Source organism: Petaurus breviceps, unplaced genomic scaffold (assembly GCF_028583685.1).
Source record: "Petaurus breviceps papuanus isolate PSGF00001 unplaced genomic scaffold, PetGlider_PUasm1.0 90977, whole genome shotgun sequence".
NCBI lineage: Eukaryota > Metazoa > Chordata > Mammalia > Diprotodontia > Petauridae > Petaurus > Petaurus breviceps.
Window position 1 is genome coordinate 49,005,404 of NW_027187391.1, and position 18,621 is coordinate 49,024,024.

At 35.6% G+C, this 18,621-nt stretch overlaps 1 protein-coding gene across 3 annotated transcripts in view; it reads left to right on the forward strand.

Moving 5' to 3' along the window:
- HACE1 (HECT domain and ankyrin repeat containing E3 ubiquitin protein ligase 1) overlaps window positions 1-18,621 on the forward strand; it is a 100,667-nt gene that overhangs the window by 66,116 nt on the left and 15,930 nt on the right. For all 3 annotated transcript variants that reach the window (XM_069077142.1, XM_069077140.1, XM_069077141.1), the window contains 5 exons: window positions 471-582; window positions 684-781; window positions 985-1,072; window positions 4,876-5,025; window positions 9,093-9,289. In XM_069077142.1, the coding sequence (XP_068933243.1) occupies window positions 471-582; window positions 684-781; window positions 985-1,072; window positions 4,876-5,025; window positions 9,093-9,289 (645 nt within the window). The remainder of the gene's footprint in view (window positions 1-470; window positions 583-683; window positions 782-984; window positions 1,073-4,875; window positions 5,026-9,092; window positions 9,290-18,621) is intronic.

The window sequence follows — 18,621 nt, forward strand, 5'->3', positions numbered from 1 at the left end:
GAGAGAAGAAAGGGTACCGAATACTTCATAATTGCCAATCAAAAGGCCATCTCTCATTCCAAAGGGCAAAATAAAGGCTACATATGGGACTATTTTAATTAACAATGAAATGAAACATGTACCATGATATTTCTGTTCATGAGAATTAATTTTTGAAAGCCCCGTTGAGCTTAAAAAAATACTAATTTGTTGTAAATGTGTTCAGTTACATATCTGACATCAAATGGCTGGACATAAATTTCTAAATTATCAAGGGTATCCTGTTGAAAATGGTAGCAAGTTCTAGAAAATATGTAGGCTGTGCATAGTTCTGCTTTTATTTTGTGAGCAGTTGCTGAAATGTTTGAACATTATCAACTACTCATAAGAGTCTCAGAATGGTACTTTATAATCAGTATTTCGCATAAAGCTTAAAGCAAAGATGATAATTATATAATTGTAATATTTAACGCATCTCTTTTTTTTGGTAGCCTTTTAAAGATCGCTGTGAGTGGTTCTATGAACATTTGCATTCAGGGCAATCAGATTCAGACATGGTACACAGGCCAGTGAATGAAAATGATATCCTGCTGGTTCACAGAGGTATATTCATTTGACAAAGAAGCTAATGCATATGAGATTTACAAAACATTTTTTTGATAATGATTTTTAAGGCATAAAACTAATCAGAGCTACATATGTAGATTCTATTTTTAGGAGTAGCTGTGAAGTTGTGTCTAAAGCAAATTGTGCAAAGCTAAAACAGGGGATTGCTGTGCGTTTCCATGGAGAAGAAGGCATGGTGGGTATAAAAATAATTGAAATGTATATCACTCTGTAAAAAAGACTGAAATATGCTTAAATAGAACTTGACAGTAAATGGAAATAGAAGAAATTTAATGAAAATTTTGTTTTCCTCATATTTTGAAATATAACATTTAAAAATCTATGTACATATATATTATCTTTTCCTGTTATTAGTTATTTTTATTTTCTTATACCCAGGGTCAAGGGGTTGTACGTGAATGGTTTGATATTTTATCTAATGAGATAATTAACCCTGATTATGCACTGTTCACCCAATCAGCTGATGGTAAGTGTATAATTTCTTTTATCTTGACAGTTATTAATATCTTACATTGGTATAATATATTATTCAAAGTATAGTATTTATTTATATGATCTCATTTGCTAAAATTGTCAGGTCTCATATTATTTTCATTATTTTGTAGATAAGGAAACTAAAGCCTAGAATAATGACTTGGCCAAAAAAAGTGCAGATCAAAGACTAGAATTCAAATTTTTTGACTCAAAATCTAGTGTTATTTTTGTTATAACCATGTTTTGTACTCAGGACTATAACAGTTACACATGTATTTACAAAATGAACATATTTCTCCACCTTTTCCTTGTTTATGGTCATAATAGAACTTGCTTTTTTAAAACAAAAAGAGACAACTTTTTTATCATCTAATTTTACAAGATCTTAGTCTTTGATCTTAATTCAGTGAAATTGTTTCAAGATTGGAATTACCTAGTCTCCTGTGTAACCCCTTGAAGTTAAATTATTTTCAGTCACTAAATCAGCTAGACTTTATTAAGTGCCTGCTGTGTGTAAAGTGCTGGTATTACAAAGAGAGGCCAGAAACAGTACTAGTTGTCAAAAGAGCTAATAGTTTAATGGAGGACACAACCTTCAAACAACTGTAGACAAACAAGATATGTACAGGCTAAATTGTGGGTAGTCTCAGAAGAAAGGAACTAAGGTTGAAGGTTAGATTTTAGCTGGGATTTGAAGGAAGCTAGGAGATAGAGATGAGAAAGAAAAGAGTTCCAGGTGTGTGGGTCAGCCAGTAAAAATACCTGGAATTGGGCAGTGAAATGTTTTGTGCAAGAAACATATGAAGAAGACCAGTGTCACTGGATTACAGAATACATGGGAGAGAGTAAGATGTGAGAAGACTGGAAAGGTAGGAGGGGCCCAGGTTATGAAGACTTTAAAAGACTAGTGATATTTTATATTTGATCCTAGAGGTAATGGAGCCACTGGATTCGCTCAAATAGCAGGTTGAGGGAGGGGGGAAAGTGACATAGTTAAGTCTATACTTCAGGAAGATCATTTTGATCAGAGTGTAGGATGGGTTGGAGGAGGTAGAGAGTAGAAACTTGAGTTAGAGAGGCCAACCAAGAGAGTACCGCAGTAGTTCAGGTGAGAGTTGTGGAGTTGAGTTTGACATCTGGGTTATAAGGCTGGTTGATTTGGAGCATGGTGGCACTCTGGATAGTATTAAGAACATTTGGAAGAAGAGAAGGTTTGGGGGGAAAGATCCAATCAAGATGTTCTGCTTTAGACTAGCTCATCAGAGGCTTGAAAATTTTCACCATAGAGATGCAAATTGAATCCATGGAAGCTGAGATCACAAAGTGAAATAGAATATGGGGAGTTGAAATGAAGGCTCAGGCCTAGCAAAGGAACCTGAGAAGGACCTGTCAGACATGTAGGAGAAGAACCAGGATACATCGATGTCACAGAATCCTAGGGAGAAGACATCATCAAGAAGAGAGTGATGGTGTCAGAGGCTGCAGGGATGTAAAAAAGAATGAGGATTGAGAAAAGGTCCTTACGTTTGTCAACTACGATATCACTGGTAATTTTGGACAGAGCAAGTTTCAGTTGAATGATACAGTCAGGAGCTGGATTGCAGAGGCTTAAGACTAATGAATGACTGTCTTATTGAGAAGCATCAAGTTTACTTGAAATTACCAACCCTTATATTCCATTTTATTGCAGTATACTGGATATAGTGTTTTCATTCATTACCACCCTAGAAAAATTAAAAAGTGTAGGTGTTCAAAGTAATTACTGTAAGATTCTATTGTGGCTTAAAGCCGAATATGAAAATTCCTCAAAATTTGAACACTTTTACAAACTTTTTCTCTTCCTGATACCTCTTTTGCCTCTTCTAGTTTTGTAAGTACAGTAAGAAAGGGAAATAGAAGGGGAAAGATTTTTTTAAATCTTCATTTTTAAGTTGAGAGGCTTTGGCATTAGGTTTTATATTGTACTGGTTCTAATAATAATCAGTTTGTTACCCTATTATTTGTTAGCAACATTGTGATGCTTGTTTTAACCTCCAGCTTTTAAGTCTCTTTCCTCTTCAATCCATCCTCTAAGATTATAGGTTTATACATGGAGGATGAAAGTGACCTTTCATATCATCTATTTTAAACCCCTCATTTTACATACAGATAGAGAAATGGAAGCCCAGAGAGGTGAGGTCACTTGCCCAAGATCACATAGAGAATAAGTGACAGAGCTGGCATTTGAACCTATTTCCTGTGATGCCAAATCCATTGTTCTTTCTCTTGCTATTCTGCACAATTGCCCACAAAATCTTCCTCAAGCACATTTAACCATGTTACTCCCCTATTCAAAAATCTACATTGCCTCTCTATTGCTGTTAGTATAAAATACAAACTTAGTTGAAAATTAAGCTCTTCATATCCATCTCTGGCTAACATTTCCCAGCTTATAGTACTTTACTTCTTTTTGGCAGGTTCTGAGTTCTCTGCAAATTGGTTTACTTGCTACTCCTACAATCTGGCACAGTATTTACTCCTGGAATGGAATACTCTTCTTCCTCATCTGTACCTTTCAGAATCTTTAATTTCTTTCCATGTTTAGCTCGAGCTATCTCCTATGCTTTTCCTGCTTGCCCCTCATTGTTAGTGCTTCCTTCCTTTTTGCATACCTATCTTACTACAAGAAGTATCTCTTTAATAGAATGTAAGCTCTTTGGGACCAGGGCCTGCTTTTAATTTTGTCTTTGTAGTTCCAGCACCTAGCACAGTACCATTCATTTTTTGTTTAATAAATGCAAAGTGGATTGAGTTGGGTATTTTGTGATAAGAAGGGATTTTTGTGATGGGTAAACTTGGTGATTTTTTTTTTTTTACATATACCACCTGGCACAAAATTTAAGAATTGGTTTTTATTATTTCAAGATAGTTTTGGTACTTGGAAGTTACTTTTTATTTGTATTCCATATTTTTATATCTCCTTATGCCTTGCCTATTTACTCCACTTGGAAACACCTCCATTTATCTAAATTACATCCTGTTATATTCCTCACAGTGTATGGAATGGGCTCTTACTCCTCTTACAGACATTTTCTTTTCTTCAAAGTTCAATCAAAATTTATGTCTTGCACAAATACTTCCATTGATAAATGAAGGTGAATTAATGATTTTTCTTATCCCCCTTTGCATTTAATAATTTACACATTCTATAGAGACATTATTACTTTTGAAGCTCAAACACAATATCAATATTTAGTAACTCAACTTTGGTCAAAGCATAGTCTGTGTTATAGGACTCTATGGATTATGTCAGTAATGAAATAATGTTGTTATAGAATGTAAACTGCTCTGGGGCAGGGATCTATCCCTTTAGCTGTTTTGTATGTTGGTTATTTGAGTATGCTGTTTGTATTTTGTAAATTTGATCCTGATATTTTATTCTATATTCATGTTGCTGCCCAGGGAACTGGAATGATTTTACTTTATTTTATTTTATTTTGTTTTTGCTTTTTGGAGGGCAGTTGGGGTTAAGTGACTTGCCCAAAGTCACACGGCTAGTAAGTGTGTCAAGTGTCTGAGGCTGGATTTGAACCTAGGTCCTCCCGACTCCAGGGCTGGTGCTCTATCTGCGCCACCTAGCTGCCCCCCTGGGAACTAGAATAATTTAAATTAAATGAATAAATATCTAGTCTTTTTGATGATTAAAATTTTCATGTTTTTACACTATATGCTACCTTTCCTTAAAATGTGAATTCACTATTAACCCCTCCCTCCAAATAGAGAATAATGCTTTTTTTTTTTTTTAACTTTCAAAAGGAACAACTTTTCAGCCTAATAGCAACTCGTATGTCAATCCTGATCACTTGAATTATTTCCGGTTTGCTGGACAGATCTTGGGTTTAGCTTTGAACCACAGACAGCTGGTCAACATTTACTTTACGAGGTCATTCTACAAGCACATTCTTGGTATGATTCTACTATCAATTCATTAATGCCTTATTTAGACAATATTTTTTCTCAACTTTTGGGACATTTGTTTTTGTGTTGGTTTGGGCATGGAACAGATTTGGTAGCTTCACCTAATGCTCTTCTTTTCTCATTCCTTTTATTTTATTTTATTTTTTAAGTAATCGGGGTTAAGTAACTTGCTCAAGGTTACACAGCCAGGTGTTTCTGGGTGGGTGCTAGGTGTCTGAGCCCGAGATTCGATCCCCAGGTCATCCTGACACTGGAGCCAGTGCTCTTACTCGCTGTGCTACCTGGCCACCCCTCTCATTCCTTTTAAATTTTATCTTAATCATAGTCATAAATCCCACCAGTATATATGCAGAGTTGTCAGATAATGGGATGGTCATAGAGCAGCACAACAGGATGGATCTCTAACGATGTTTATTTTGAAGTTACCGTGTTTCCCTGATAATAAGACACTGTCTTATTTTTCTGGACAGAAAAACACCAGAGGACTTATTTTCAGGGGAGGGCTTATTTTAATGAACATTGACAGCAATTTTAATAAACAGGTAAATGTGAACAAAAAAATGTACCTTTATTCAATAATGAATTCAATAAAGAACAGGATGACGCGCTCACTGCTGCAGCTGATTGGATGCAGCTTGGAGTGCGGCGTGCGTTTCACGGGGGGGGGGGAATGGTGCATACAGAGGGTACCGTAATGTAGCGTGTAGCGCAGGAGATCACCTTCACTACAGTAGCAATCTCAATAGGGCTTATTTTTGGGGGAGGGCTTATTTTTAGAGGAATCTTTCACAGTAAGGGGAGGGCTTATTTTCGGGATAGGTCTTATTATCAGGAAACACAGTATTGAAGAGTAAGATGCAAGTTGTGCTGGAGGGCCCATTATTCCATTGAGAATCTTAAATTTAAATTTAAAGTTATAATATTTCAAAATTTTAAACTACATGCTTTATTTAAATAAACACTTATTAAACATCTACTACATTTAAGGAACTATACCAGGCTATGTAGACACAAATAAAAATATGGAACAAGCCTTTTGCTCAAGGAGCTTAAATTCAATAACTGATAAAAGGGATACTGACATAAGTACGCAAACAAGGCATGGGTAATAGGGTATAAGGAATTTGAGGAGAGAGAGATCATTTTTATTTGAATGGGATGAGTCAGGTGGTGGTAAAGGAACTTACAAACTATGTAAAGGTGATGAAATCTGAGTTAGACCTTAAAGGAAAAAATTTTGCATTGAGAATAGCACGGTATAGTAAAGATAGTATGAGCATGAGATGAGGACAGGAAAGAAAACAGCCCAATGTGGCTATTTTGGAACACAAGATACATGCCAAGGATTTATTGTGAGATAGGCAACACAGGAAGAAACTACATTGTGGAAGACTTTTGAGTGTGAACATCAGGAATTTATACTTTATTCAGAAGTGGGGAACTACTGAAGGTATTTTAGTGTCACAATGACCTCATAGTGTGTTAGGTAGGCCCAAGCCTATCTCTCTGGCCTTATCCATCATTACCCTTCCCTAACTTTAAAATACAACTAACCTGACTTTGCTATTTCTTAACATACAATAGTTCACTGCCCTTTTCCTAGCCTTTGCACTTCCTCTCCCCCATGCCCAGAGAGCACTCCCTCCTCATTTCCAAGTCTTAAAATGCCTTCTGTCCTTCAACATTCAGCTCAGATGCCACCTTTTTTCTCTCTACTTCTACATCTAAAACCTCCCATCCAGCACACCTAAAGAGCTGTCAAGTCCTATTATTTCTGCATCTAGATTATCTATAGCATCACACACTCCCCTACTGCAACAAATCTAACTAAGGCAACAGCTAAGTGACACAGTGGATAGATTTCTGGGCCTAGAGTAAGGAAGACCTCAGTTCAAATCCAACCTCAGACACTATTAACTCTGTGACTGGGCAGTTCACTGAGTCTTCCTCAATTTTCTGAGGAAATTGTAAGATGGAGATAATGGCATCTCCCTCCCAGAATTGTTGTGAGAATCAAATGAGGTAATATTTGTGAAATGTGAAATAAATGTGAAAAGCACATAGTGGGTACTTAATAAATATTTATTCCTTTCCTTCTTGTTCCTTTATCCTGTTGTAATAGCATCCTGATAGACCTTTTTACCTCCAGCCAATTCCTGCTTCAGTCCATCATTCTACCTCTACCTGTGTCTTCCTATGAGCGTTTATTAAGTGCTTTCTGTATACCAGGTACTGTACTTGGTACTGGGGATACAAAGGCAAACATGAAACAGTTTGCCCTTGATAAACTTACATTCTATTAAGGGAGACAACAGGTGCACATGTACAAAATAAATAGAAGGCAATTTTGGAGAGAAGAGTGCCAACAGCTGGGAGAACTCGGTAAAGGCTTCTTGTAGAAACAAATATGAAGGAACAGAAGGCAATAATGAGTTGTTTTTAGATATGTTGAGTTTGAGGGTTCTGATACTGCAGTTCGGAGAAGAGTTCCAGATTTAGGAGTCGTGGATAGAGGTAATCATTGAAGAGGGGAAGGTTGAAGATAACCCCTTAGACAGAAAACACCAACACATGGGGGACACAAAGAGGATGAGTAGCCAGCAAAAGAATATACAGTCCTATGAACATCATATTGGAACCCAGTCTTTTAGATATCTTGAGATTTTGAATGTCAAAAAGTCCTTTCCTTAATCTGTCTTCAGTTGCTGACCTCATTTGAAGCTAATTTTCTTATTAAAGTAAAACTTAGTATAAGATGTTCCAGTTAAGTTGGGAAGTAGCCTGGAAATTTTTTATAATTTAGATTATTGTTTTCTGTGTCCAACTTTGAAAAAACTGGATACATTTAAAAAATTCCAGTGACCATATTACAAGCATTTATTCATTTGTCATTTTAAGATTGAGTTATGAAAAGTGATTCATTATCTAAGTCCTGTTAGAAAATTGAAGAAATATTTTTTCAAGGACCACAGGTACAGAACTTTGTTCCTCTGTTCCTTATCTATCATTCTCCTTCCGTAACTTTAAAATACAACTAACCTGACCTTGCTATTTCTTAACATACATGTGATTTTTCATTTGTGATTCCCATCACTTAATTAGTAGCAGATCCCAACTCATACCAAACAAGAGGACTTAACTAAAATGATGCTGAACACGATGATTTGAGTGAACCAATATTTTTTTTAAAGAAAAAAAAATAAAACGATCTTTTAGTCGAAAGAACAAAAATGTGATTTTAATTTCCAAAAGTTTTTTACATTAAATATGTATGTTAAGAAGATATTGTATAATGTGACTACGGCCAGTAGAATGGTCACTTAAAGATCTTAGTCACTAACAAAGCTTTAGCAAAACTCTTTATAATAATGTTAGAGGTAGCATAGAGAACTGGCCTCAAAGCCAGTAAGACATGGGAGTCAAGCCCCCCCTTTGATACATATCTTCTGTGTAACTGGGGCAAGTCACGTTTCAGTGCCCTAGGAAATTTTTTTTCTTTTTTCTTTTTCTTTTTTTTTAAAGCAATTGGGGTTAAGTAACTCGCTCAAAGTTACACGGCCAGTTATTTTTGTGTGGGTGCTGAGTATCTGAGCCCGGAACCTATCCCAGGTCTCCTGATGCTGGGGCCGGCACTCTTACTCACTGCGCCACCTGACCACCTCTAAGCAATTGAGGTTAAGTAACTTGCTCAAGGTTACACGGCCAGTTATTAGGAAATTAGGAAATAAGACTTTAAGTTGCAGAGGTATCCACTTGTATTGATAGTGGGAGTTTCCTCACTTGTGAGTACTCTGTACTAATGAAATCACAAATCCCCTTTGCTTTTGAATTCTTTATGCATCCTTTTGTGGTAAAGAATCAGGAAAGCAGTTTCACTTATACATAATAATTCGTTGGATTCTTTTCCAATTATAGGAGTAATATCAGATTATCTTGTGAATTTAGTTTTATTTTGCAGTTTTACCCATAGATCAGTAGAGGGCAATGTTCTACCATAAAATAGAAAGGAAAAAGGAGTTTAGCATTTAACAATTGCATATGTGTGTGTTTTTCAGGTATTCCTGTAAATTACCAGGATGTGGCATCTATTGATCCAGAGTATGCAAAAAATTTACAGTGGATACTGGATAATGATATTAGTGATCTGGGTCTAGAATTAACCTTTTCTGTTGAGACAGATGTGTTTGGAGCAATGGAAGAAGTGCCTTTGAAACCTGGGGGTGCAGGCATTCTAGTGACACAAGACAACAAAGTGAGTATTCTAATTTTCATATTGGTCATTATTAGCTTGATAATTTTGCTGTCACTTGTTAAGAAAATTTTACTCACTTTAATAGTTTTGTTCAGTATTTGTGTGGAATCCATTTTCTGGACCCTGAATTCTTACAGAAGGTTTCAGTATTGTGCCATCATATATTGTACAATCATATATTGAGAAAGGATCCTTTGGTTTTTCTTTTCTGGAAGGTAAAGTAGCCAAGAACATAATTTTGGCCATACCTTTTTAGTGTATGTTATTAGTGTTACCCTAAATCATTAGTTATCTTTGCTGTGAAAAATGAGATTAGAACCAACAACTTAAAGATCAAATTTGCCTTAACAAAAGAGTTTTGTGCGGGTTAAAAAAAATAGTTAAAATTAGATATTTTAACATAAAAATAGATAAAATTAGATATTTTATTGAATAAATTATAGTGCAATGCATATTTCAGTATGAAATATATGACAAACTACCATTTTCCCATTATCTTTAAAACCTACCACCCTCAAATTATGAATAGTTTTGTGTTCCAAAAGTTAGTAAGTTAGTTTTTTTTTTTTAGAGCTCAGTCTGTTTTCCCATAGAATCAAATTGTTACAAATGGTATTTAGATTTTTAGATAGGTCCACAAAAAGTCTGTTTCACCTATACTTAATACAGTGGTATGTCCCAGATTTTCTAGAGGCAGTCCTGGTTTATGGAAAGAAAGTGTACTTAAATTAAGAAAAAAATAATCCATAGGTTTGTAGAGTGTTAAGAGGTGGAAGGAAACCTTTAGCAATCATTTATAACACCCTCATTTTCTTTTATTTTTTTAACCCCCTCATTTTAAGAACCCTTTTCTTTTGCTAGACCGTATGTTGGTGAGAATTGTCATAGGCTGAAATGCTAAGGGCCTCTGCATTGCAAGAATATCAGAATCTGTCCTCCTGGAACTGACTTGGGTTTTGGAGTTTAGAGATCTGCTTCACCTGATCTTTGATTACTTGTTCTTCCTGCACAAGACCTGCTGCCATTAGGCAGCTAAAGAGCAAAATGGAGTCTCTGAGGGAGTAATTATTAGCTCAAGGTACAGTGGAAGGAGGAAACCTTTACTCATTTAGCAGATATTTATCCAGTACCTGTTGTATGTAGAACTCTGTGAGAGGCTTTGGGAGATAGAGTTTTGATGAACTTAGTCCAGTGAAGCTGGAGTTTCCTCATTAGTAGTTCCTTAAACAAATGAAATTACAAGTTCAGTAAAAAACAACAATCACTTGACATTTGTATTATGCTTTACAGTTTGCAAAACACTTTACACACATTCTTATTTGAGCCCCACAACAGTCTTGTGAGGTAGATGCTACAGGTATAGCTATCCTCATGTCACAGATAAGAAAAGTTAGGCTTCGAGAGGTTAAAGGACTTATATGTGGTCATGTACCTAGTAAGCATTAGAAGTGGAATTTAAACCAACATCTTCTGGATTTAAGGGCAGCACTTTATCTGCAGTGCTGTGGGATGCTCCTGGAGATATGGGGATACTTGTGGGGTCAGTGTGTAAGTAATTTTTTCTTGAATATAGAATGTATAGAATGTTGGGGGTAATATGAGAGAAGTCTGGAAAAGTAGAGTGGTCAGAGATTTTGGAGTGCCTTGAATGGCAAATGAGAGATTTTGAATTTTATAAATTAAACAGTTAGGGGCTACTGAAAACATCTTGTAGACCCCAGCTTGAGTAGAGTTCTTATCAGGTGATACTAGAAAGGAAAAGGGAGTTCATTTGTTCATTGGCCATCTTGGATGACTCTTTGTGTAAATAAAGTCTCTATATAAGTTGAGTGGATATAGGTTCATAGATTTAGAAATGAAAGGGAGTCAGAGGTTCTCAAGAGTTAGTAGGGAACCCAGAGGCCATCTAGCAAAATCATATCATCTACAGCAGATCTGGTGGTCAATCAGCCATCTTTTGCTTGAAGACTTCTAGTAAAGGATAACCCTGTGTTTCCTGAGGTTTATAAGGTTGATTTGATTTGGAGGGTCTTATTGAGGGTTTTTTTTTTTTTTGGTCTTTTTGGAGGGGGGAAAGCAGGGCAGTTAGGGTAAAGTGACATGCCCAAGGTCACACAGCTAGTAAGTATCAAGTGTCTGAGGCTGGATTTGAACTCAGGTCCTTCTGACTCCAGGACCGGTACTCTATTTACTGTGCCACCTAGCTGCCCCTTGACTTCTTTATAGTATTTCTGTAGTTCATCCTCTGAAGCAAATGTAGATGTATAAGCTGCAGTTATGATGGTCTTTTTGCAAATATTTATCTTGATATTGTATTATCTACAGTATTAGATTACCAAGAGTATCCCATAAAGTGATGTTGTGTGATACATTTGGACACGTGATAAAGTCCATTATTACCATCTTCTTTATTTATCTCTACAAGAAGAACCTATAAGCCATCTTCCCATTTAACTGAAACTTCTTTTTGTCTTATGGTTTCATTTATAGCAAAACTGTTAAGATCGATAAGTTGCATTTATTCTAGTAGCATGTTCATTTGTTGTTCACTTGGCAAGAATCTTATATTTCAAGAAAAGACAGCTAAGTTAATGTTTATAGATAATTAAAAAACTGTGCTCCCTTTTCTCCACTCAGCCTCCATTACCACAGAAATAGAAGGGGCCACATGGGACAGAGTGCTGGTATCTGGTTTTATTTGTTATGTGGGTTGTAAATGGCCAGTCATCAAGTGACCTGCTTGTTGGGGATGAGCATCTCTGTGCTTAGCTGGTCTGTTCTTCATTGGGACAGACTTGAAGGAGCAAGTAAGATAATAAGTGTAGAGTACTTTGCAAAACCAAAAGCATTATATAAATGTTACATGATAATATGACTTTACATCTTTGTTTTACTTGACAGCTTCTGCTCTACTTTGAAAGCATTCCAGATTTTAGGATCATCTCCATGCTACTACAGTGGGGCATTAGAATAGAAATATCATCAGACATTTCCACTTTAATTGCAAGAAAATGAGGATAATACTTTTATAGTTGGTTATAGTTGAATAGCGCATAGTTAAATCTTGAACTATAAAATTTAATTTTTGAAAAAAAAATTGTCTTTTTAAAATATTTTCAAAGTTAGTGGGTATTGACTTCTTAGACATTCTTAGGTTCCGTACACAAAAGGAATAATATTTTTATATCAATTTTGTTGCATATTAATAATTTTTTAAAAATTTGATGCCATTTTTACAATACCTTTATTATCTGCCACATTTATCTCTTTTCTTACTCTAATCTGTCCTCCATTAAGCCACCAAAGTGATTTTCCTAAAGCACAAGTCTGACCATGTCTTCCCATTAAACACTGGCTCCCTGTCATCCTCAAGATGAAATTAAAAAAAAAAAGATCTTTTTGGCATTCAGTGTCCCTTCATATTTAAACTCCCTGTCCCATTCCCCCTCCAACCATAGTCTTCTTAGAATTACAGCCCCCCATTTTCTTTTTGATCCATTGACACCAACCTCTTTGCTATTGCACAAACAAGGCGCTCCCTCTTGGCTCCGGGCATTTTTTCTGCTTGCCCCCAATGTTTGAAATAATCTTCTTTATCTCTGCCTCCTGGTTTCCTTTGACTGTCTTCAAATCCCTGCTAAAAACCCCACTTTCTGTAGGAAGCTGACCTAATACCTTTTAATTTTAGTGCCTTCCCTCTGCTAATTGTTTCCTGTTTATTCTGTATGTAGATTGTTATCTAGATAGTTGTTTTTTTCTGTCTCTCCCACATTAGACTGTGAACCCCTTGACAGCAGGGTCTGTTTTTTCCCTTTCTTTTTTTCCTCAGAGCTTAGCACAGTGCCTCGCAAATAGTAGGCATTTAATAAATGCTCACTAACTGACCTTCAGTCCTGATTACATCCCACTCCTCTCTTTCCTACCCAATGACTCATTCCTTTTTTAAAAGAAAAAAAAAGCCATTCAGCATAGACAATAGAATAATGGAGTCTGACAACATATATAACATTCCTTATTGTAGCAGCAAGCACCCCAGCATACCCAGGATGGCTACTAGAACAGGTTCTTAGATCTTCTTTAAAGGAAAGCAACTCAAAATGGGTTAACAGTCTTACTTTAATCACTCAAACATATATCATTTACCTAGTTCAGGGGAAAAAGTCAGCACCCTGAACTTCAGAGAATACAAACAGAAGTTATAAGCAGACAGAGGAACAGATCAGCAGATGGGGCTTCCCAGCTGTCTGACCATATCCATACCTAGTTAGTTACCAGAGAGGGAAGCACCAACATCTGGGTTTTCAAAGCCGGGGATCTCAGTGGCTGCCCAGCATCTCATCTGGCTAAATCACATAACTCTTCCCAAAGTGAGCCCCAAAGCAAAACCTTACATCAGGGTATGTATAACCTTCCCCTGGCTCAGAGAATATAACAGTCCTCTTGACCCACTGCCCAATCACAAAGTAATAAGGTGTGGGCATTCCTGAAAAACAAGCCTCCCACCACAGGCTCCATGTGACCACGTTCAGCCTATTAGGGGGCAGAGTATATTTTCAAATCAGGTAAGGTTCTAAGAGTCACTTAAGCCTTTCAAAGGGCCAAGGAGCAGGGAAGATCTTCAGATTCCCATTCCCATAACACTTATCTGTACTGCCCTACATATGCAAAGAATGGGGGTAGAATCTTGCATATATACTTTATAAGGAAACGTTTTTTTCAGTTTTAAATCTTATCAGATACATTAGTTTGTTACAATGAACATACAGAAAATAACCAGATTTTTGAATCTTACATTAGATTTACCTAAAATTCGAGAACTCATTTAGGATTTGGGGTCATTCAGGCTAAATTACAGCATTAACATTAACATTTTGAAAAAATTTTACTGAAGTAAATATTAAATTTCTTAAAACAGATCTAGTAAAAAAAAAAAGAAATTTCATGATAATGAATACTTTTATAATGTAATTTACCCTTATTTGGAAAGGAAGTTTGGTATGGTGAAAAAGTACTAGGCTTAGAATTACAAGGACTGGGTTTGAATTCTGCTTTTGCCATTTATTAGCTAGATGAGTTTTCTATAGGCAAAAACACTTAATCTCTGAGTATGTTAGTTTCTCTCACCTATAAAATGGTGATAACTTAAAACTTTCTGCTTTAAACCTTATAGGGTTGAATTAATGTGTGAACTACTATTTTTATTTATCAACTCAGATTCAGATGTTTTTATGTACCTATTTTTCTAAAAAGAGGAATATGTTCATAGATTCATTTTAAGAACAATTTATAGCTATCTAGATTTATAGATATCTAAATAGAAATATTTATTTACATAATGATTGTTCTTAATGTCATCAAAGAAACTTAGGGAGGGTATGAACATCCTTCTAGCTCTTTTCAGAAATGTGAAGTTTCAATTGTCACTATTTTAGAGTAAAGCACTTAAAATTTAAGTGTATTCTGATGTATCATGCAATACCTGTTAGGCATTAGCTGACTGTTATACTAATCTCTTGATGGAGTCATTTATTGCTATATTTTCTTGAAAGACTTGGGTAACTTTTTCAGTTAATAAAAGTATGTTAGATAAAACACCTTTAGGGTTTTAAATATGCATAATAAAATTTTGCAATAGATATCATTTAGGCAAAAGCATATGTTGAAAAAATACATTGAATATAAAGCCATTACATGAAGTCTCTACATTTGATTGTCAGTATTTTGTTTTGTAAAGTCTGGAAGGAAAAACCCATGGGATTAACATTTTAAAATGCCTGTTACTTGGAACTAACATGTTGACAACATTTGATCATTTGTCACTTCTTTAATTCAGATTTCACTATTAGTTCTTTCCTTAGATGATATATTATCATTTTAATAATATAAGTATCACAAACTTTGTTTTAGATGATTATTTTGCATTTTGTATGTTATATCCTCACACTATAATTTTGTGAATGATGAAGAGATAATGTTAAAATGTAAAAAAGGAGCGGCTTCTTTACATAAATTGAAATATATTGTAAATCACTTGTAGCAAGGACTGTCTTTTATCTCTTTGAATCCTCAGCCATTTACATATGTGTGTATGTGTATGAAACAAATATTTCTTTAGGAAAATCTGTTCAGTCATTTTTCATTCGTGTCCATTTCTTCATGACCCTGTTAGGGGTTTTCTTGGCAAAGATACTGCAGTAGTTTGCCATTTCCTTTTCCAGTTCATTTTACAGATGAGGCAGACAGAGTTAAGTGACTTTTCCAGGCTCACACATCTAGTCTGATGAAGTGTCTGATGCTAGATTTGAACTCAGGAAGATCAGTATACCTGGCTCTAGTCCAATGCTCTATCCACTGTACCATCTAGCTTCCCAATTAGGAGAATAGCAGGATGAATACTTTTAGTCACTGGATTCAAGTGACATTTATCATGTGATAATAATTCTCTCTAAGTTAATGTTTCTACAAGGTCTAGAGCATATAGTTTGAGATACTTTTATTGTAACATATTACCCTAATGTCTTATTTTGATATGAGGTCACACAAGGTTCTTAGAGGCCTTGTCAGTGAAGTGCACATTCTGGCAAGTGTTTCCAAGCTAGAAGAGCTTTGAATTTGGGCTCAGCCGTAGATTTCTGCAAGAAGACTAGCCTATTTAAATTTAGAAAGATCCATCACCAGAATGATAACCATCAGATGATCCATTTTGGATTATAACAGAACTGGAAGACCATCTTTTAAGTCACTTCTTGTAATGTGAAATTGTAGCTCTTTTGCAGTAAAATTTGAAGTAAATTCCAGTCTAAAATTTCTGTGTGTGTGTGTAGAGGTAAGTAGGTAGGTAGAAAACATGAGAAAAATAAAATCCGTTACAGATATAGTCAATCAAAACAATTTTCCACATTGGCCATATCAAAAAAAATTTTTTTGTTTTATTCTGAGTCCCTCACCTCTCAATCATTTCATCATTAGTCTTTTGTAAGCCCAGTTTGTCATTATTTTGATGTGTTCAACACAGTAGTATTCTATTGCATTTATATACAATAACTTGTACATTCCCCATTTTATGGACACTTCCTCAGATTCCCATTTGTTGCCACCTCAAAAAGATCTACAAATATTTTTGTATTTCCTTAGAGTTTGTTTTACATAAAACTCATCCTTCCCTTAATCTACCCTTTTACTAATTCCTCCTCCTTCCATTTCCTTCCTATTTTCCTGTTGAACAGATTGGAATTTTATATTTGAGAGAGAGAGAGAGAGAGAGAGAGAGAGAGAGAGAGAGAGAGAGAGTGTGTGTGTTCTTCTTTTGACTAATTCAGTTAAGAGTGAGGTTCAAGTGTCAGCCACTTTCACCCCCTCCCTCTTGTTTGCATAGAACTCTGATTGTGTGAGATAATTTCCTCTAACTTTGCTTTCTATTCCCCCTCCAGCATATTCTCTTCCCCTTTCCATTCTTTTCTTAAGAATGTCAAGACGAAACAACTGCTCCCAGACCTTGTCTAATTTTACTTCATGAACCCTGACGTTGATAGGGGTCAGGGGACATGTAACATTTTCCCATATTTTAATGTCAGCAGTTTATCCTTGTTTAGTCTTTTATCATTGTTCATTCATGTTTACCTTTTTATGTCTCTTTTCATCTGTTTGATCTTCAGAATTTCTCTGCATTTCTGGTCTTTTTGTCAAGTAGTCTTGAAAAAGACCTCTGTTTTACTGAAATCCATTCCCCCTTCTTCTTTCCCTCTACCCCGTAATTATTCTCAGGTTTGCTGAGTAAGATATTCTTGACTCCAAGCCCATATTTTTGCCTTCTAGAATATCATATTCCAAGTTCTCTTCTTCTTATAATGGTGTCTGCTAAATCATGTGTGATCTTGACTTTGGTTTCTTAGTGCACAAATTGATTCTTCCTGACTATTTACAGTATTTTTTTCTTTGACCTGGAAGCTCTGAAATTTGGCTATGATATTCCTGGGAGTTTTCATTTTGGATTTCTTTTAGGAAGTGACTGGTGGATCCTATTCCTATCTTGTCCTCTGGTTCTAAGAGATCTGGGCAGTTTTAAAGTTCCTTGAAGTAGGATGTTTAGGCTCTTTTTTTGGTCTTGGTGTTTATATAGTCCAGTGATTCTTAAAAAAATTTTTTTCCTACTTAATATCTTTCCTAGGTCGGCTGAGATACTTTATGTTTTCTTCTCATTTTTTCAGCCTTTTTTTTTTAAACTATGTTTTAATATTTCTTGCTACCTCATGAAGCTATTGGCTTCTGTTCAGTCCATTTGAATTTTCAGGGAGTTTGTTGCTTTGGCACGCTTTTGTACAGTGTGTGCCAAGCTATTAATTCCCTTTCCATTTTTTTTCCTTTTCTGTTGATCAAAGTGACAGAATTGTGTGTTATCTTCTGATCTTGGTTTCCTGCCTTGATAATTCTACTCCAGGCTGGTTAGATACTAGATTTGAAATCCTTCTGTGAGCTTAGAGTCTGGGCCACAAGCTCCTACTACTAACTTCTAAACTTCCTCTTTTCTTGGTACACTGCCCAATGCCTCCCTTCCTAGAAAAGTCATTGCTGTGCTCTGCATAGGCTCTCTGATTTCCAGTTGGACCCTGTTTCAGTTGCAGTGCTCCAGTGGTGCCCCTGTATGGGTCTTGGTCCTCTTTCTGTGTTTGTATGCAGCCTCTCCCTGTACACTGGAGTGCTTAGTATCCAAACTCCTGCCCTTACTCTATCCCTTATATCTTCAGTCCTCTCTCTTTCATTCCCTATTGTGCCCTGAGTCTGTGATATTTTTTTTTGTTGTTGTTCATTGAGGTTCGGTCTGGTACATTTTTTGATCTATTTGGAGGAGTTGTAGATGGTATCTTAACTCCATTAAAATGGTTTTTTACTCCGGCCATCTTGACTGCATCCTATCCCTGTCTCCTTTAAGGCTTTTGAAGCTTTGTAAGAAAATAGAAATTTTGGTTAATCCTTAGTATTTGACATATTTAGATAAGGTCATCATCATAAAATGTTGCTGAAACTAGACATGCAGTTATTGCTGGTACCAAATTCATCAGTTATTTTTCTTTAATCTCTTTGATTTTATTTTCCATATTGAAACTATTTTTATTTAGTTAACCCATATCAGCTGCCAGACATAAAGGTTAAGACGGCAAAATTTGCTGAAATTAATCTTTCTTTTGTCATTGCACTAAGACTTTAGTCGTTGAGACTTTAAGGAAATTCTGAATTTCCATTTACTTTTTTTTTTTTAACCCATACTAGTCAAAACATTTTTATAGTCTTAAAGAATCTCCAGGTTTATACTATGTTGTCTGATTTTATAGAAA